Consider the following 22784-nt stretch of genomic DNA (forward strand, 5'->3'; position numbering starts at 1 on the left):
AATTAAGAAAGGTATACAAAAATAACTTCCTTTGCCACACACAGAGTTCTGTATGAATTATGTTATTCCTTGCTGTGCCCTAAATTACAGCTGAAATCCTATGGAACTTACCTTTTCCTATTCTACCATTCCTGTTTGTGAGGAGCGTATTTCAAAACCTGATCTTCCATTTAAACTTACAAAGAAGTTATCTCAGAAAACCTGTCCTTTACCTGTTGTTTCTAGCATGTCTCAGATGACATTTGCATACCACCACCACCACCACTTATTTCTTTCCTCAATTCACTCACATTCCTATGTTTTCCATACAGGAGATTTGCATTTCATCTGAAAGTGAGTAGCCAATGGGTGGCCAAGGTGGGGTAAGGAGTATTTGGTATTTCTTTCAGAAAAATTAAATTTTTGAAAACAAATTAAATTATCCACATTCGTAATCTCTGTATTTTTCCATCATCATCATCATCATCGTCGTCGTTTAGCGTCCGTTTTCCATGCTAGCATGGGTTGGACGGTTCTGCTGGGGTCTGTGAAGCCAGAAGGCTTCATCAGGCCCAGTCAAATCTGGCAGTGTTTCTACAGCTGGATGCCCTTCCTAACGCCAACCACTCCGTGAGTGTAGTGGGTGCTTTTTACGTGCCACCCGCACAGGTGCCAGACAGAGCTGGCAAACGGCCACGAACGGATGGTGCTTTTTATGTGCCACCGGCACAAGGGCCAGGCGAGGCTGGCAACGGACATGAAACGGGGCGGTGCTGGCAACGGTCGCGAAACGGAAGGTTCTCTTACATGCCACCGGCACTGGTAACACATCTGCAATTTCCATTGATCGATTTCCATTCTGATCCTCACTTGCCTCAACGGGTCTTCACAAGTAGAGTTTCGACATGCCACCGGTGCTGGTAACACATCTGCAATTTCCATTGATCGATTTCCAAAAACAAAATTCAGAAAACAGTCAAAAATTAGGAAATTTCAGTGGGAAGAAGTGGGTAATTATAATTTTGAAAACAAGATTTCTGGTCAAAATCATATTAACCCCTTTTTATTCCATGAAAAGTACATAGTTTGTGATCCTTCTTAAGAACATAATTCACTTCCATGCAAATTGTAGCCACCCACCCACCCACTTCACTTCTAGACAAACAATAACTTCCATTACACCAGTAATCAACTCCACTATGTATCAGCTAACAGCATGCATTACGCTTATCAAGACAGAGCATAACCAAATCATTCACAGTTTACCGTTTTGTCTCAAAATAACGGTATACAAATTGACATATGCATTTTCCCACATCCTTTCATTCATTACTAAAAATCAAATTATACAATGCACAACTTCAAATTGTTATGCCTTCCATATTATATGTTCCTTAATTGTTTGCTATTTTCACCCATTCCACCAAAACGAAGACATTCTCATTTATCTCTTTAAACAAGGGCCGCAAAGAAAACTGCCTCTATTCATGCTCAAGAAAACTCACTTCAGCAATGTCCAAATGTGTAATATTTGAAAACGATCACCGATGGCAGAAGTTCTGCTCTAAACTACACTTATCGTCTGGGATGAATGCATGATGGCACACTGTGGTGCACTAGAAGCCCAAGACAGGTCACAAAGGGATATTAGAAACAGTACTGCCATTACTGTTGTCCTCGCAGGGGGTTTCCGTTTAATATTACCAGTCATACCACAGGGTCCATGAGCTGACAAGATCTATGTGTGTGTGAAGTTTTCACCTCTGTGAAGGTTTGTTCGTCAGCTTTCGTTAAGCAGCAATATGTGAGCTCACCTCTACAGCGACCCCTTAGCTGAGGAATTCTTTCATCAACTTCTACTGATTGGAAATGGTGCTTTACCATTGAATAACACCCTGCAACAGCATATACTGCAATGTGGGCACATGGTGTCTACATTGGGGGCAGGGTGGGGTATGTGGGAGTGGGATGTGTGGGGGCGGAGTGTGAATGGAGGGGTATCAATGAAGAGAGAAGTTGGATGTCAGAGCAAGAGAGGTGAAGTGGGTAGGAGTGAGGAGAGGAAGTAGGTGTCAGATGAAGAGAGGTGAGGAGGGGAGGGAAGTTGAGCCCATGTGGTGCAAAGAAGTGAAAAGAGAAGATTAATTCCTGTTCATGGTGATGGCTGGAGTCAAGATGGCTCCTGTGCAAAGGCAATCCGAACACAGACAGGTGTTTTAATGAATGACCAGTAGAGCGGAAATGGCATGAGATCAGGGTGTCATTGCTGAGTCTAATGTGCACCGTTTCACAGGCAGGAGTTAGTTGGCAAGTAAGCAAGTGAGATTTCTCTGCAACCATAGGTAATGGAGCCTGGTGCCTTTTGCTTCTTCTGCACTTGTGCCTGGAGACTTGGTGTCAATGACTTATGCTTGAAGTAAAGATGAAACCATTTTATTATTGTTTGACTGTTTCCACAATAAATATAACCAAGCATTATTTGTTGGTAATCATCAAATAAGAGATTTTGTTATGTCTTTGAGAGGTAACTCTGTCTTTCTAGCCATAGAGAAAGCTTACCAACAATATTCATGTACAGTGTCTATGACGAGATTTATCTTGCATCACATTTCACAGACGTCAAAGTTAGGCGCTGATCTTGTAGTCTGTGTTGTTAGTAACCAAAATAAAAGAAAATTCTTGTTTTTACCTGATATTTTCCAATTCTATGTAATACAAAGTTTAAATTGGATTAAAGAGAAAACAAGATTCTCACATCCTTAAAAATATGTTTCTAAATATACACTAAGAAACACCAGCAAGACTACCAAAGAAAATATTCTAAATTAGAAAGATTATATAAAGAAATAAAAATATATTTTACTTTCCCCTATCTTGATTACTGTATTACTTAAGCGGTTTTATAATATTCTTTCTTGACATCTTTTTTGTTCTCAAAGTGTTTCACACACACACACACACACATACACACACACACACACACACACACACCTAAATATATAGATATCTATATATCTATATGTATACATCTATATAACAATCTATCTATCTATATACATATATCTATCCTGTACTTCATCCTTTTCACTCCATCCAGTAACAAATTTCAGACCCATGCTGATATTCACAGCCAACCCAAACATTTTCAGATGATCCATAACCTACGCTGCCATCACCACTGTCTCATCCACCAAGATGTTTTCTAAGGTGTTGGTGGCCCCTTTCACTCTGTCCTTTTTTTCTAATGCCATCTTGAGAGTTGTTGCCATGATTGTCAGCATAGAGTTCTATCAAACCATAGATATTACTCCTGCATTTCACAAGCTGGTATTTCTACTTCTCGGCTACAAAAGGCTGCAGGTAGACTGACTTCAACTCAACTATCATAGAAGCCCCGATCATTTGTTTTGATTCTTGCAAGGTCTTTCCATCTGCATCTGTAGTCTCACTACCTTTGTGACATACCAAATGGTAAACCATGTCCACTGGCCAGATCTTATTCTTCATTAGCTGAACAACTATCATCAGCAACAACGCTTCATTCTCCACTTCTTCCTCCCACATCATTAGAATGCCTTCCTTAATCCATCTCTTCACCTCCCTCTCAAATTTGGCTTTTTCCTCCACCCACTTTTCAAAGACATCCTTTGTTGCAGCTCTCCCTATTGTACAGAAGAAGAAGGAAGGCTCTGGTCTCCATCACAAACCAGCAGAATAAATGAATGGCCAGAAAGAACTTTCACTTGCCTACAGCATCCTACCTGTGAACTGGTTCCTTCCTGTGAAAAGGTACACTTGATTGACTTCACCTGACATTATTTTTGCCACACTCACCCCACCCAATCTAGCTCACCATCTCCACCTCTTATCTCAGCTCAAAACATCACATTATTTAATACCTATTCTTTCTAAGAACATGGAGAGAAATGAAAGTAGCCAGTTTATTTAACCCTTTCGTTACCGTATTTATTTTGAGATGCTCTGTGTTTCTTTCAATATAACAAAGAATTTAATAAAATAACTTAGCCATCATTCAGCTAGTGTTAGGAACATAAATTGTGACTAAGGTTTGGTGGAAGATTTTAATTCAAAACTTATGAAAACAAGACATTTGTACTACAGAGCCACAGCCGGTTTCAGCCGGGTTGGTAACAAAAGGGTTAAGTGAGACAAACAGGAATAACTCTAAATAAAGAAGCCAGAAATCAATGTAATTATGAAAGGAGTTGAGAGAAGATACAGCTTGAAGACAGTTCCTGGAATTGCAAACACATTGAGATGAAGGGAACGAAAAGTAGAATGCATTTTCTTGATGTTCTCAAGAATAAACAGAACAATTCAACTTCTAACATATTTTTATAAAATTGGTCTTGTACCAAAAAGAAATCACTGTAATTGACAGGAAAAACAAAAGACACAAGAAACGGTTGCCTACCTATGCAATCCAATGAAGTGTCCATCCAGTAACCAGGGTTGCAGTCACAATCATAAGAGCCAGGTACATTGTAACAGAGCTGGTCACATCCATTCTTTAATTCTGAGGCACATTCATCAACATCTGTGAATATAGGAAACAGAAAGAAAGAACATTGATTTTTAAAATATTTACTTAATATATTCACAGAATTAAATGCAATTTAGTTAAACTTTTCAAAATGAGTCACAAGTTTAAAAAAGAAAAAAAAAACAGAATCGCACATTGTGACATGTCTGTATCATTACTTAAATGTATTTGTTAGTGAAATCTATATTAATTATAAATTAATTAAAGCTACATTGCTTTTGCTTCATTGTATTACCATAATAAATAATTATATCTATTATTATTGGTACTTTTACTGATATCACATTCCCCTGCTGGACTTCTCTTAACAAGCTTTTAGTTCTATGTGTAAAATCAGAATATTTTCTATATTGTTACAATGTGAAGGCATTGCAAATGAGAGGTGTAAAGCATCTCGACAAATCTATAATCACAATGACACAATTTCTATGATACTTCTCTTATCATAATCCCAACAACCTAACACTTAAGCATCATTATATATTCATTGGACTATTAATCTCATAATTAAATAGCTATATTGGACATTTCAGCTTAAAGAGGGAAGTGATGGGGCAATCATTAGTTCATTATATATTTAGTTATTATTACTCTGTGTCAAAATCTCACAATGGTTGACTGCTTTCTATCTCATGGGCCCAATAAAATAAGTGCCTGTACTTTGTTTGTGTCAGTTCAAAAGATTAAACCACTTTTCAAAGTTGTGGTCTTGTGACAATGAAAAAATTTACATTCCTTAGTTTCATTCTCACCCTAGTTCCAAAACATTTACGCCTATTTTCTTCCACCTGATTTGTCTTTTTATTAAACCATGGAAACTTCTTTTTTTAAATGGAAGCCCAGAGTGGTTTGTGGATGTAACATGATTGAAGGATTTAGGTGTTTGCTTCACAATTATGAGGATCTAGGTTTTGCCCCACTGACTGGCATCTTGGACAAGTTCCTTTTACCATAGCCTCAGTTTGACCAAATGTTATGAGTGAAACTGGTTTGATGGAAACTGTATGGAAGCCAGTTAGATAGATTGCAGAAAGTAGGGTGCTGACACTAATGGCAGTTGTTCAGTTAAGGAAAATATAAGGTCTGGTCTGTATTCAACCAGTAATTTAAAGAACCAGGTCTGTCACACCGATTCTGCCTGCAAATTACATTAAAGACACTTGTGTTTTTGGAATACTCAACCATTTACATGGTAATTGATAATCCAGTTGAGTGACCAACTGAATACTACTCAAAACTAGAAGGAAACTCTTTTACTGAGGAAGTTTCACAGACTATACTTAACAATGGAATATTACTCTGGCACCAACTGAGCTGCTATGACATATTATTTTGGTTTGGCTCAGGTTTGGTCTCATTCCTGATAGAAATTATGTGAATAGCAAGTTACTACCTGTAACCTTAGGTATCCACGAATTTTCAGCAGTCTTTCAAATGTTCAGAATCCTCATGCAGTCTTTAGAACCCTCCTGCAGTTTTCAGCAGTCTTTCAAGTGCTTAGAACCCATAATGCACACATTGTGCATTATGGCAATGTAAATCATCCTTTAAACCTAAAATCTCATTTGCCCTCTAAAACACCTGGCATGCTTTTCCTCAGTCTCAGTGCCAAGTCATTAAGGTGGTGAGCTGGCAGAATCATTAGCACACCTGGCAAAGTGCTTAGCAGCATTTCATCTGTTGCTGTATTCTGAGTTCAAATTCTGCTGAGGTCAACTTTACCTTTCATCCTTTTAGGGTTGATAAATTAAGTACCAGTAAAGAAATGGGGTCACTGTAATTGACTAGCCTCCTCCCACCAAATTTCAGGCCTTGTGCCTATAGTAGAAATGATTATTATTATTATTATTACTATTCAGAAGGAGGTGAGTAGACAGAATGTTTAGCAATATGTTCTGAGTTTAAATTCCACTGAGGTCGACTTTGCCTTTCATTTTTTCAGGGGTCAATAAAATAATGTAATTGACTACTCCCTTCCTCAGATTTCAGAAAAAGAAATAATAATAATAATTACAATAATAATAATGACAGCCCTGATGCAATACATGCCCTGATGCAATACCAGACAGTGCCTCTCATGGCTTTTGATCTTAACTGATTGGAAGTGTTATCATGTACATTGTTTTGTCTTGGTATAAAAGATGGGCTACAGCAAATATTCTGCTCAATACCAAAGATTTGCTTGTCAGTTGTTTGACCTTAACCAATTGAGCATGTCCCTTAGTGGCTGACGATATGTGCATCTCTGATCATGAGCAGAAGTAGGGGGGAGCATCATAGCCATGTGTTGAGAGGGATTCTTTGCGGTTTGAATAATTCACCTCTGGAAACATGGGTGTTTCGTTCAACATCCTTAAACAATCCTTATTCAGGGACCTTTTGAGCGGGATGGGATACTCAACCAGAAGAAAATTCTAACTGGGCTCCACCTGCAAGGTCATGCGCTGTTTATCTTGATATGAGATCACCATGTCGTGCACATATGGCTGTACTCGGGCACTGAGTTCAAGATGCATGTGCCTGGTGTACCCTTATCAGACGGGTAGTCATGATGGGTATACTGGGCTTCGTATATTTTACCCCAGTGTCACTTTGATGGCATGCACTACTCTCTCACTCAATAATAATAATAATAATAATAATAATAATAATAATAATAATAATAATAATAATAATGATAATAACAACAACAACAATGATGATAATAATAATAATCATTGAGTGAGAGAGCAATGTGTGCCATCTAAGTGACATTAAAATACGAATATATGAAGATCAATATACCCATCATGACTACCCATCTGATAGGGGTACACCAGGCACATGCTTCACAACCCTATATGCACGACATGGCGATCTCATATCAAGATAAACTGCGCATGAATTTGCAGGTGGGGCCCAGTTAGAATTTTCTTCAGGTCAAGTAACCCATCCCACTCAAAAGGTTCCTGAATAAGGTTTGTTTAAGGATGATGAATGAAACACCCATGTTTCCAGAGGTCAATTATTCAAACTCCAAACAATTCCCCTCAACACATGGCTCTGGTGCTTCCCCACTACTCCTGCTTGTGACCAGAGATGCACATATCATCAGCCACTCAGGGACATGCTCAACTAGTTAAGGTCAAGCAACTGACAAGCAAATCTGTGGCAATTATTATTATTATTATTATTATTATTATTATTATTATTACTATTATTATTATCATCATTATTATTATTGATAACATTATTATATAAAACAGTGACAATACATTTGATGATGGAATCATTTTGAACTGATACTAACTCCACGACAGTTACAGCAGCACTAATACTGCCACCACAACAATACTCCACACCTACAACATCTTGAATCTTCTCCTTCTAGCAGTACCACAATACCAAACAAGCAATTTTAAACAGTGTGTGTGTGTGTGTGTGTGTGTGCAAGTTTGTGTATGCATGTGTACACATACACACAAAGATATTCTTTTCTACACTAGGCACAAGGTCTGATACTTTTGGGGAGGGGGACCAGCCAATTAGATCGACCCCAGTATGCGACTGGAACTTAATTTATTGACCTTGAAAGAATGAAAGGCAAAGTTGACCTCGGTGGAATTTGAACTCAGACCATAAAGACAGATGAAATACCACTAAGCATTTTGCCTAGCATGCTAAAGTTTCTGCTAGCTCACCACTTTATACACTCAAAGATATTAAGAAGAATATAAAGGAATATCAGACCAGAACAGTTGAAACCATCAGAAGTGAGTTCAAATCCATGTGTCAAACATTCACAGTAGAATGACCCAATGGTATTCACACAGTTTTCTTCACAGGGATTAAAACCTTCCACACATTCATTGATATCTACAGACAGTCAAAAGAAAAACAACAACAATAATAATAAAATAATAATATCAAAAATAAAAAAAATCATGTAATATTATACAAATTGATAGAGTAGAATTTAAAAAATTTCTTCACACAAAGCGATATGAAAAACAAGAATTATAATAAGTCACAGAAAAAAAATAAAACAATAAAATCTCTATAATAAAACCAAACACAAAAGTAAACTTTCATAATACATTTGTTTTAATAACATTAAGTTAATGGTCACCTAGCCATAGTAAACAGCAACACGTTCAAAATAACATGCAAAAAAATATTAATCAGAAATAATGTACACAGAAGGAGAAAACTTTGTCCTTATGCTACTATATGTTCTCTGTGTTACTCTGTGTTTGTATTCTACTCTCCGTATTTGGCATCTGATGTTCAAATAAATGTATTTCAACTGTGTAGTTGTGTAGCTTGTATTTGCTCACTGCTATTTTTCTAATAATTCTACATTAGTAATTTCATTTTGAAAATTTATTTAAGTCGTGATCCTGGTATGTGGAACTGCCAGACCCAGCTATAAGTTGTAATGTTAAAGTACAAAAAAAAGAAATTCTTTAATAATTAGGTGATAAAAAGTGCAAAGAATCTAGTCATGCAGATGATATGATGAAGACACAGATGAATCCTTACAATTGAAGCATCAGTATTTTGGTGTAGGAAATCCAGAGTGTGTATGACTATTTAAATGGAATTGAATGTAAAACATAATCTTTTTTTGAATAACATATTACATATTTTGATATCATTATTTAGTCATTGCTACGTTACTTCGTAGGCTACATCAATGTATTTAGGCAATGTAAATATATTATTGGATATCAATATTTAATTCATTTCATAGCATAGATCTGTGGAGGAAGGTGAATAAGATGCTGAGAGATTTATGTTTCTCTCAATAACAAGATAAGTGAAGCAACAAATCACAATTTGGTGATGAGTAGTCTTCACTACTCATCACAAAATGATTATTTATTATTACCATATTTCCTCCTTATCCATGACATTTACCATAATATGGTGTGCTGGACTTAGTCTCAGCTTAACTCCAACAACTGGCCGTTGCTACCTTTAGTGGAGTCCACTCTGCTGTGATTATTTAGACTAGATCTTTGATCTGAAGACAGCTCAACATGCTGATTGATGTATTACTTCATCTACAGCAACACACAAGTCATTGTTTCTGTATTCTTTCCACCAAACAGTCCCAGAGACCCTGCCATGACAAAATCTAGCTTTAAAGATATTATGTTGTTAAAGAGAAAACTTATTCTCTTTCTTGAGAGGCAAGTCAGACTATTATAAGTAGCAGCCATAATATTTGAAATCAGCACCGCAAGTTGATAAAATATCTGACGGTTATGCAGGGCTCACACTGTTTAAAGATTTAAATAATATCTAGTTATAGTTTTTGTGAACTGTGCTTTTGCTAGAAACACACATCAGAGTAGTTTGAAATAACATCAGCTGCCAGCTTTCCATTTTGTTAGCCATTTTCTTTTTGACAAGATACAATGTAAAATGAAAATTAAATAAAGAAGACACTGATCCAAACAAAATTTTAAAATTGTACACAAGTTACCCACCTGCATACCTGTGTGATTAATCATTTGCAAAAATTTTAAAGTTATATGGAAGAAAATCACTCAGCAGGCTACATACCTATACATGAGAATCTGTCATAGGAGAGTTTCATACCAGCAGAGCTACATATACATTCATAAGAGCCTTCCAGATTGATGCAGGTTTCTCCACAAGTGCTGTTATCAAGCAAACATTCATCTACATCTAGAAAAGACAGCAAAGACAATAAACCACAATGTACATTGTTTTCAGACATTTAGGAGTTGTTATTGACGGGGTAGCTCTAGTAAGTTCAACTGGGGAAGTCTTATAAAAATTCCTCTTGGAGCAGAACTAAAATGGTAGGGAATCCTGAAACAAAGATCAAAACTGAAGCAGAACTGTAGCATGGTCAGTCCAACTGGTTAAATCTTATAGAAAAGAGACTGACTGGGAATGACCTATAGCAAGGACTGAATAATTTTAGTTGTGTCTTAATCACAGCTATTCATTTATTATTTTACTAGTTTTAGCCTCTAGACTGTGGCTGTACTCAAGCACTGATTTCAAGAGTTTTTAGTTGATCATATCAATGCCAATATTTATTTCAGTCTGGTACCTATTTACTAATCTTTGTTTGTTGAACTGTTATGGTACAGAAAATTAACAACATTTCTTTTAACAATAGCTTTTACCAATGTAAAAATAAACACACACACGCACACACCAACATCATCCTCTTCTTCATTATCATAACCATCATCATCGTCATCTTCAATAGCAGCACCATCTTTTAATGTCTGCCTTCCATTCTGACATGGGTTGGACAATTTGAAAAGATCCAATGGGTCAAAGGACTGCATCATGCTTCAGTATCTGCTTGGTATGGTTTCTACAGCTGGATGCCTTTCCTGACACCAACCAGTTTACATAGTTCACTGGGCGCTTTTATGTGTCACCAACACTAAAGATTTGCATGATTGTGATCCCCACCAGGTGAGTGGGACAACAGCAAAGAGTGAGGCAGCTTTATGTTAAGTGATGAAAAGTCACAGTCCAAAGAGAGAGACACAAGAGGTTTCTTGCTGGAGAAGAGATGCATGGTTACTAACATTATGGAAGAGAAGGTGGGAGTAATTGGTGAAGAACTAGAACAAGAAATAAAGATGATAGCGATGAGGTTTCAGGGTGGACAGAATATGCTGATGATTTTGCTCTAATAGCTGAGTCACTATCAGAACTAGAGGAGATGTTTCAGGTGTGGAAGCAAGGTCTAGAATCGAAGGGTCTTAGAGTCAATCTAGCAAAAACCAAAATCCTAGTAAGTTGGAAGGCAGACAAACCACAAATCCCTTCAGGTAGATGGCCCTGCTTGATCTGTAGAAAAGGTGTAGGTAGAAACTCCATAAGATGTACCCAGTGTAAACTGTGGACACAAGAGATGCAGCAATATCAAAGGAAGACTAACTGGGAAGATAGTTTTTGTGTGTGGCAAATGCTCAGGGGCAATAAACACTGAAAATGTGCAGAAAACAGCTTCTGTTACATTCCAAGGGGGAAATGTACAAGTAGTTGATAGCTTCTGTTACCTAGGTAACCAAGACAGTAGCGGGGGAGGTTGCTCTGAGAGTGTAGCTGTTAGAATAAGAATAGCCTGAGCAAAGTTCAGGGAGCTCCTACCTCTGCTGGTGACAAAAGGCCTCTCACTCAGAGTAAAAGATAAACTGTATGAGGCATGTGTGCGAACAGCCATGCTACATGGCAGTGAAACATGGACCATGACTGCTGAGGACATGCGTAAGCTTGCAAGGAATGGAGCTAATATGCTCCACTGGATGTGTAATGTCAGTGTACATACATGACAGAGTATAAGTGCCCTGAAAGAAAAGTTGGACATAAGAAGCATCAGATGTGGTGTGCAAGAGAGACAACTGCACTGTTGCATATGGATGACGACAGCTGTGTGAAAAAGTGTCATACTCTAGCAGTAGAGAGAACCTGTGGAAGAGGTAGACCCAGGAAAACCTGGGATGAGATGTTGAAGCACGACCTTTGAATATTGAGCTTCAGTGAGGCGATGACAAGTCACCGAGACCTTTGGAGATATGCTATGCTTGAGAAGACCTAGCAAAGCAAGTGAGACCATAACTGTGGCCTAGCCAGTGCAGCATAACCAGCCCATTTAAGAGTACCCTTCAATTATTGGGCAATAAACTGCACCTGCAAAGACCTGTTGAGGCAAGTGAAGTCGTTATCATGGCACCATTCGAGTGTGGTCGATGCCAGTGCCACCTGACTTGTCCAGTGCTGGTGGCATGTAAAAATCCCCATTCGGGTGTGGTCGATGCCTGTGCCAGCCGACAGGTCCTGTGCTGGCTGACAGGTCCTGTGCCGGTGGTATGTAAAAAGCACCAATCAAGCATGTTCATTGCCAATGCTGCCTTACTAGCTCCTGTGCCAGTGGCACATAAAAAGCACCATTCAAGCGTGGCCAATGCCAGTACTGCCTGACTGGCCCTCATGCCGGTAACATGTAAAAAGTACCCACTTATCTCTTGGAGTGGTTGGCATTAGGAAGGGCATCCAGCTGTAGAAACATTGCTAGATTGGATTGGAGTCTGGTGCAGCCTCCTGGCTCACCAGCCCTTGGTCAACCCATCCAACCCATGCCAGCACGGAAAGCAGACGTTAAACGAAGATGATGATGATGATGATGATGACGATTCTCCCTTTAGTTTTTCAGGTTGCAGGTGGTGGGTGGTTATTACTCCATTCGCATTTTCTGTTGAGGTTCTGTCTATTTTCTGTTAAATGCGTGACCTCTGTAATCTGTCTGAGTGCCGTGTCTGTTTTATGCATCGATAAGATTGTGGATGTCTTTTTCAAAGATATTAATGGAACAGACATAGTAGACAGTAAAGTTTTCTCATGGACACATTTTATTAGGAGTTAATTTATTCCTATACTATGCATGAAATATGTGTTTATGTATGTGTGCACAAGTCCACACACACACACATACACACATATGCACATATATATGCACACACAATTATAAATGCATGCTTATATAACCTTCACACATACAGAGATAGTTTATGAACATGCAGTAATCACACATAATCACTGGCTATAGTAGAACTGATAGTGATAGTGAGAACACTTTACAGAGTTCTGTTATGTTCCACCAAGATCTACTTTATCGTTCATCTATCCAATGTTGATAAAATAAGCATCAGTGGATTACTGGATTCAATATAATCTGCCGAACTCTCCAAAGTGTAGAAGTTGGTTCATATTTTCCAGAATCTGATAAAATCTTTAATAAACATGGGAAGCCACATCTGATCATTTCAATGGTGACGTAAAGCAGAGTGATATAACAATATTTGTTTGGGACCCACCAAATTTGTAAATAACTTTTGATAAGAATTCTCACATTCAAGATTATAACAAGCAGCTTCACTTGTAAAATGTTTCTTACCAGATTCTTCTGCTGTCTACCATAACTTTTAATCAGTATTTTTAAAACCAATATCTTCATGCAGCAAAAAGTCATAATTATTATCATTTCAGTTTTTAACTCTGCCAAAGACCTGATTTTTAGTAAAGTAGCCCTTTTGATACCAACCCAACCCAACCAAAACTGCCCCTGCTTTTTATGACACAAGCTTTCTATACAAAGTGATCTAAATCAAAATTTCCCATTAAAATTCCATGTTAATTTATGTTGCATTTACCAGCTCGGTAATGGCCAAGATATCTTAGCAAATTCTTTATTATTCTCAAAATTAATTGAAATAAGGAAGGAGTTGTTCAACAGAAATATGGTAAAAAAAAAAGGGTTAAAATATCCTATAACACTTAACTGACACAGTCATTTATTACCATTAATAATTATAACAACAAACAATGTTACGTTTTCCTCAACAATGATGCCCACTGTATCCTCACAACACACTTGCGTTGCCTCACAGCTGTTGACTCTCTCAGACAATAAGTGAATCCGTGCAGTTGCCAAGTGACATCCAAGAGATTGAAAAAGGCTACACAGACAGCCTCCACAACTATGAGAAGATGATTTGGGCCAAGATGGAAAAGAAGGGGGGGGATCAGGAAAGAATTGAAAGCTTGTGATGTATAAAGTAGTGATGTATAACAACATCCAATAGCATGGACATATGAGCGTGTTTATGGGTGCGTATTTATGCAGATACACACACACATGCTATAATAAATGTCGTTGTTTCAGTGTGTGTGCGTGTGTGTGTGTGTGTGTGTGTGTGTGTGTGCTACTAAAGAGATATAGTAGGAAGAAGGGAGGCAGATATTTTGTGCTCATTTTTCCATATTTGTATAGGTTGGATGAGTTTCAAACACAGTTTACTCTGCCATTACAATCCTCATCACCAGCTTGCTAGTCCCTTGTCATTTTTGTGAAGTTCAGCATCCAGAGATCAGCTTTCATCCCTTCTATCCATGTTTCTCAGCCTTCCATTTCTGCAGGTTCTTTTCATGGGCTGACTTGACAATTTCCCCCCAACTGTCATCCTGCATCACGTGTCTATACCAGTACAGTGCACCACTCTCAAATACTATTGTTGATACTTCTTATACTCAGTTCTACTCTCTTCAGGTCCATCATGAATTCATGTTAACGTTACACATCCAGCAGAGTATACTGTTCTTCTTTCCAGCCACTGTACATCCTTTTTATTCAGTGCCCATGTTTCACCATCATGCAATATCATATTTCATATACAGGCATCATACAAATATTTTACTTTCATTATGCTACCAAGTGACAAGTCTTGTGAGAAGGAGAGAAATGGAAGCTAATCATAATTACTGCTATTGTCATTATATCAGAGTAGCTGAAGACATTGACTAGATTTTCATGTTACTCTAGGAAAGGCTACTGTACCCTACCAGTACTGCATTTGCAAAGAAGCCTATTATTAGAGACGTCTGTTCACACAAAGGAGCACCAAATAAAGAAGGCATGATGGGTAGGTGATCATTTTAGTGACAGAATGAAGTTTGATGAACATCTAAAGCCTTCTAATGTATTTTCAGGCTAAGAATAGGGCATTTTATGCCAAAATATCAGATCTATGGACAATTTATTCTGGAAACTGAGTGAAATAAATTGTAACACATATCCATACTGTATGGCTTTATTAATTCATTTTAACTTGTATAAACAGTACTTCTGAAATATACTCAAAATATTTTAACCACAGACATAAATGCCTACACTCATAAGTAAAAAAAAGGTGAAAGTAAACGTATGTGTGTGTGTGTGACACACACACACACACACACACTCCACACATTTGTTTTATACATAGATATACATATAAAAAACTACAATATATACGCACAAACACACATGATTGACTGTCAGGCAACAGACAAATTGACTAAGAAGAAAAGGGAAAATGTAGTAAATTAGTTATGGTGAAGCATCTTTTGTTGTTCCAACTTAGGAGGGTGGGGGTTTGCTGTGCTGGGCCACAGCCCCCATCACCACAACCATCTTGGAGAGGGGAAGATGGAAACAATATTAGTGTGAGTGGAGAGAAGGGACATGATAAGAAAATAACCATAAAGTCTGGAATTTGACAACCAGAGAGAAAGAAAGGAGGAGTTAGATGCAGAGTATTGGTGGGACGGGGAGGAGGGGTGTTGTGGAAGAAGTGATGGGGAGGAGGGTGGAACATGGTAAATTGAATTATAGATAAATAAGTGACAAGATGATAAAAGAAACAGCAGGTAAGGTAGACAAAGTGACAAGCTGGAGTGGTTGATAAATAATAAATAAATCAATAGACTGACAGAGAGGAAGGAGTGAGTTGCTAAACAGACAGTGGGAGGAGGGTTCTAGCAGATGGGGGGGTGAGGTGGAGGAAGAAGGGGAAAGTGAAGAAGTGTTTAAGGTAAGTAGCTGGCGGTGGCGGGGTGGGGGTGACTAGAGAGGAAACAACTCCAGAAATAACAGTAATAATGAGAATAACAACAATAATAAATACATAACCAGAACTCCTCCCACTCACTTCTCTGAGACAACAATGACAGTAATAGTAAGACCATAATGATGGTGATGACGATTATATTGATGATGATGATGATGATGATGATGATGATATTAGTTATAATGACAAAAATCACAACACATCAACAATAATGAAAATAATTCTAATAACATTTTCATTGTTAGACCCATATTATATAGCGGGGTGTGTGTGTGAGAGTATAGGGGGTGGTAAATCTGATTAAATTAACCACAATTTATTACTGGTATTTATTTTAATGAGCTCAGAGATAAAAAATAAAGTACTGCAGCAAGATGTAACCCAGTTGTTTGTATCTTAATGGTGTAGAGTTTAGTTTGATGCTGGAGTGTCACTGACAAATTTGAATTCTTTTATTTTTTTATTGCCATAAGGGTGGTGGAGATGTGGTGGGGGCAGTCAATAAATTAATTTGAAAAAAGTAAAAGAAACATAGAAAGCATCAGTAAATAGAAAGGTGTAAAGGAGATGTTCCATTAGGAGGAGAGCTACTTTGGGCCAAGGAAACCCACAGATTCAGAACTACTATGATTATAAAGAGTGAGTACCCTTTCCTAGATGTGTTCTTTTGTGTGTCTTACAAGTACATGCTGAAAGTAGAGACATTATACAGAGTATTCTTACTGTTCTTACCCACCTTTCAGTAAATTCTCTCACCTGCTTCTCCACGAAGAACTTGAAATTTGGCTTAAGAGTAAAGTGTCTGTTCTCAGTCCTTTCAATTTTGTCCACTAACGGTCTCTACCACCATAACCACAGAGGAAACCGTTTTGCCTTTCTGCCCAAAGGAAAGTGGTTGGGTGGTTCTCACTGCGGATTCAGCTGATAACTGGATCCATCTTGTGTATGACAACAGCTGTTTGACATATTTTCCCAGCCAGTAATGCTTCTTATATACTGAACAAATATGATGTGCAGAACAGTTTTGTTACTCTGCATACATCATGGACATGACCTTCTGAAAGCCCTTCCATTCTCATAAGAGTTTCTTCCAAACCAGCCATGTCTTTCAATAGCAGTCAAGCAGGGGATTTCTGGAAATTTTCCATAATATAAAGCTGAAAGTCCCCTAGATCAAGCTGTTTACTTGATCTTTGTTGACACCAAAAGTCTCCTCAAGAACTTTGCTGCAGTTGCCTGAAACTAGTCCATTTTAGAATACAATAATTGATGCACCACTAACTACACTGCTTGACTGAAAAGGAACTATGAGTACCTGCTAATCTGCGAGATGCTAGAAATCCAATCTTATTTTTGCTTGACTCAGGATAGCGATTCCACTAATGAGATGTGTTGAGAGAATGCATGCCTAACAAACAGCTTCAGCACCTGCTACAGCTGCAGTAATTGTTTGAACATCATCAGCCACAGCAATTAAGTTCTCCATTTATTGGCAGCAAATAAACCAACCAACCAGAGAAATATATCTTTTCCGCAAGAAACAACAAAGCACACGCTCCAGACTAGTCAAATGAAAATCGGACAAAAAGTGGTGGAAGTGATATACACATTTACCATCACTGCACTCTCTTTCAGAGGCATCTTCCTCTTACTCTATTTCATGATGTAACTGCCCACCTAGTTTGTAACTTCATCCCAGGGCCTATCTTGCAGCAGGTCTGGCCAGTCTGGACTCCAGACAACTTCACAAGACCATCAATTCAGCAATACATGAGCTTGCCTCTCAAGACCCAAGCTGCAAGCCCTGTAACTTGTTCTGGTTAATGTGTGCTTCAGTTATCCCCTTATATTCCTAGGTTTATACAAAGAATAATGATTCACTTATATCTGTGGCTAAATTTTCCCAAGAAAAAGATTTGGAATATGATTCACTAAAATTTAAACTAAAGACAGCAACCAAAAACTAGATATACTTGTAGCTCCGTGACGATCAAATGTAAAACACAATCTTGCACGGCCAATCGTTCTGTAAACTGATTGCCACACATATAAATAAAAAAAGAAATTTTTTTAAAACTAATCCTGGCCTGAATGAACCAATCCAAATGGAATAAAGGAATGGAAGAAGAGCCAATCAGGAACAGATCGTCACCAACAAATGTTCTTTTCTACTCTATCACAAGGCCTGAAATCTTTTGGGAGGAGGCCAGTTGATTAGATCAACCCCATTATGCAACTGGTAATTAACTTATCGACCCTGAAAGTATGAAAGGCAAAATCGGCCTCAGCAGAATTTGAACTCAGAACATATAGACAGACAAAATACCGCTAAACATTTCGCCTGGTGTGCTAACATTTCTGCCAGATCACTGCCATCATCACCAACAAATATTCTTTTCTACTCTAGGCACAGGGCCCAAAATTTGGGGGGGGGGCAGTCAATTAGATCAACCCCTGTTTGCAACTGGTACTTAATTTATCAACCTCGAAAAAATGAAAGACAAAGTCGACCTCGGCGGAATTTGAACTCAGAACATAACGGCAGATGAAATACCGCTAAGCATTTCGCCCAGCGTGCTAATGTTTCTTATTCCTTTATTGCCCACAAAGGGCTAAACATAGAGGGGACAAACAAGGACAGACAAAGGGATTAAGTTGATTATATCGACCCCAGTGCGCAACTGGTACTTAATTTATCGACCCCGAAAGGATGAAAGGCAAAGTTGACCTCGGCGGAATTTGAACTCAGAACATAACAGCAGACGAAATACTGCTAAGCATTTTGCCTGGCGTGCTAACATTTCTTCCAGCTCGCTGCCTTCGTCACCAACAAATATTGAAAGAAATATCCTTAATTTCTATAACAGAAATGACAAAGGTCACCTGTGTAGTTTGTTTTCTGAAGCAACATACCAGAATGTGTCAGAGTGGTCTACACTAGTGCCCATGAATTATGTTTGGATAAATAGCAACATAGAAAACATGATTTTCATATGCCTAGCAACTCTATTACAGCTATTTTCCTGTGAACCTATTCTAATCTTTGGAAATAATAATGTGAAAATTCTATGGAATGTAACAGAATTCTAGCAGACAATACATAATAAACTTGACATTATTTCCATGAAACAAATGACAATAATCGACTTCGGAGTGAGTTGAAAGCTGAGGAATTACACCAACTTAGTAGTTGAATCAGAGATATTACGGCAGCTAAAGTATGTCTTTGGAATGATACATAACCACTTCCATGAAGACATTGACTGATGGCCTATAAGGATAGACACAGGAACATTCCAGAAAACAGCAATACTAATATATGTAAATAGTATATGCAGTATAATATGTAAATATAGAACATTCTCACACAGCAATTGTTCAACTTCCACGTTTCTACGCATGTTTTTCCAAGATGTAGCTAATTCTTTTTGATGTAAGAAAGAAAACTGTTGATGTATTTCTCAAACCATGAATATTAAAGACAATAATAATAATAATAATATTTTGTGAGAATGAAAGACTAATCTTTAAAAGTTAATTCAATAGACCATAAATATATTAATGGCACTTATTCTATTCAACCTGGCAAGATTTGAACACAGATGATAAATGTTGTAAGGCATGGGTTCTAAAACATTTTCTGTTCATGCCAAATCACCACTGTTATGATACACACACACACATGCACACATGCGCACACACGCACACGTGCACATACACACACATACACACACACATACACACAAACACACAAACAAACACACACACTCACATACACATACACACACGTTAAATCAAATCAAAATATGAAGAGTGAAGAAAAAAATATAGTGAATAAAATACACAGTGTGCAACTGATAGCAATACCTATCCATATTCTGTGTGTGTGTGTGAAAGAGAGGGAGAGAGAAAGAGAGAGTGATATCTCTATACATATATGTGTGTGTCTGTGTCTGTGTGTGTATATATATATGTAAGAATATGAGAAACTGTGTGTTCATAGACAGGGAAAACAAATACTTATATATGATGATGATGATGATGATGATATACATACATATATATATATATATATATATATATTATATATATATATATATATATATTTCTCACACACACCCATACATATATACATTGCAAAACTTTAAAAGAAAAAGTAAAATAGAGAAAATTGGAAATGAAATATCAGACCCTAAGGGAGGATCACCATGAAAACCCATACCATTCGCCATTATCTCCCAATGAAACAGCTTTATTTCTTTGTCCTGGTGGCAGACAAACTTGAAGACCAAGTAAATTGGAAACAGTATGAATGTACAAAAAAATATATGGCAGCAAAAGAAAGAGGCACAGGATTTTGTGTAAACAACTACCACTACCTTCATCACTATCCTTCTAGGTAGCAGCTTATAAGTTATATATGCAGATATACTGCACTTCTAGCTCTCTGTTTGATTATGATTTAGGTAAAGCTTCATGACTAACCTGCTAGTGAAGAAAATAACCTTTGACCATTTCATGAAGCTTGTGTTGTCAGAGCTAATGTGTATGCTTTTAGAGACGAAGGAACAAATACCATTCAGTGAGCCGAAATGGCAGAAATGTGATGTGGCAGCAAAGTCATCCTTTGTTCTTCTACAGACCAGGATGTGATTATACAGCACTAATATATGCAGCTTTGTTGTGGAACTTTGCTCGACTGTTCAAGACAAGCAGTTTTGGAAAGGAGATGGTAGGACCTTAGTGCCTGCTTTGACAATCTGTTGCAACTCAGCAAAGAACAGCAAGTTCTCAAAGATAAATAAATAAATAAAAACCAATAACAGCAGCTGAGATACCATTGGTGGTAAGTGACTGTATGAAAGGTAAATGACTTGGTCTGAGTGGACTGCTACATGCACTTGACCCTTTCGTTACCGTATTTATTTTGAGATGTTCTGTGTTTCTTTCATTAATTTTAAATTTAGTAAAATTTAGTAAAATGACTTAGTTATCATTAAGATAGTGCTACAAACATAAATTGCAACTAAAGTCTGGTGGAATATTGGAATATTTTAATTCCAAACTTATGTAAACAAGCCATTTGTACTACAGAGCCAGAGTTAGTTTCAGCTGGGTTGGTATCGAAAGGGTTAATGTATACATGCCAGACTAGGAGAATCCCTAGTTTTGTAAGCCAGTAGGCAGTAATGCTGCTGAGGAAAGGCCTGGACAAAAAGAGGACAAGGACATTATCAATAGTTTCTGTTCCATAACTCTACTGACTGAATACAGAGTCTGAGATGTTGTTCAAGGAATACTTGTTGTCTGAAGTGTTGTAAGGAAATTGCACACATGTTTTCTCAGGCATATCTGTGTTGATGACATCCATTTCATATAACACAATGTAGCTTATTACCCTCATAAGGCTCTGATTAATTTGGATCAATAGAAAGCTTTTTTATAAGCCTGACCATCATAATTTGATAGCTGTGCTGGAAGCAGCTGGTTTCAGTCTCATTTTCAAAGATTGTATCCCTTCTGCTCAGGGATAAGACTAAATCTTGAATCATATGCTTGGTCTGTCTGGGGTGTCATCTCTCAATCCTTCAGCATGTAGTAACTCTCAAGACACTGTTGCAGACACTGCAGAAATTAGGTAAGCAAAAGCTATCCCTGAAAAATGAAGTGAGCAAAGATGGCAGAAACATTGTACATTGCTTCCATATACACTTTATATACTTAATGCACAATTTAATAGACTTAATACGCAGCACTCATAAAATAAATATTTACTCTTCTTTTCCCTTAAACAAAAACAAATATCCTGTACATATGATACAACCTTTAGTTAAATTGCATATATCTGCCATGTAAATAAGTGTGAATATTTCACAGAATTGCACATATGTGCATGCGTTAAGTGATAGGGGATATAAAAAACTTAGTTCAGTTTTTAAAAAATACAGTTTCCACTATCCAATGACCACCACCACCATCATCATCTCTCTCTGCCTCTTCTCTCTCCCCATCTCCCCCTCTCTCTCTCTCTCTCTCTCTCTCTCTCTCTCTCTCTCTCTCTCTCTCTCTCTCTCTCTCTCTCTCTCTCTCTCTCTCTCTCTCTCTTTCCGAGTAGATTTCGGTATGGAAAATATAACCATTATCGGTTGGAACCTTTTCAAAAAGTTCTATATATCATCATCATCATCGTTTAACGTCCGTTTTCCGCACTAGCACGGGTTGGACGGTTCGACCGGGGTCTGGGAAGCCAGGGGCTGCACCAGGCTCCAGTCTGATCTGACAGAGTTTCTACAGCTGGATGCCCTTCCTAACGCCAACCACTCCGCAAGTGTAGTGGTTGCTTTTTACGTGCCACCTGCACACACACACACACACATATATATATATATATAAATAAAAATGGCAAATTGTTGATTTTGAAATTAATAATTATTTACCCTTATATTATTAATAATGGAATTTTTCACTCCCTTATGACAATCCATAGTTCTATTCCTGAGGAACTATTTTTCTGATGCACATGGTAAAATTTTGGAGGGAAAATACGAATTCATTCATCTATATGGATTTGGTCTGTGTTGACTATCTCCTGCTATCTCCGAAGGCATAAGGTCGGGAAGCAAGAAGTATGTAAATTATCATTTGCAAATCTATCTAATGAAATGTTGCACTGAAGACAGGAATGAATTGGTTTATAATTCTGACCCAGAAACATGTCCGTAACTAACCGAAGACTTTGTTTTCGTTATTTTTCCTTCTGTTTTACATATGTGAGTTACATGTATATGTTATATGTGGAGTTATATTTGTAGAAA

The 22784-nt window shown here is 37.6% G+C and overlaps 1 protein-coding gene across 4 annotated transcripts in view; it reads right to left on the reverse strand.

Moving 5' to 3' along the window:
- Positions 1-22784, reverse strand: part of LOC115218584 (fibrillin-1) — a 653797-nt gene that overhangs the window by 191183 nt on the left and 439830 nt on the right. For 3 of the 4 annotated variants that reach the window (XM_036508172.1, XM_029788478.2, XM_036508170.1), the window contains exons 11-13: positions 10094-10219; positions 8273-8398; positions 4415-4537 (exon numbers count right to left, since the gene is read on the reverse strand). In XM_036508172.1, coding sequence (XP_036364065.1) covers positions 4415-4537; positions 8273-8398; positions 10094-10219 — 375 coding nt within the window. The remainder of the gene's footprint in view (positions 1-4414; positions 4538-8272; positions 8399-10093; positions 10220-22784) is intronic. The other variant, XM_036508171.1, reaches the window with a different exon arrangement.

Source organism: Octopus sinensis, linkage group LG13, assembly GCF_006345805.1.
Source record: "Octopus sinensis linkage group LG13, ASM634580v1, whole genome shotgun sequence".
NCBI lineage: Eukaryota > Metazoa > Mollusca > Cephalopoda > Octopoda > Octopodidae > Octopus > Octopus sinensis.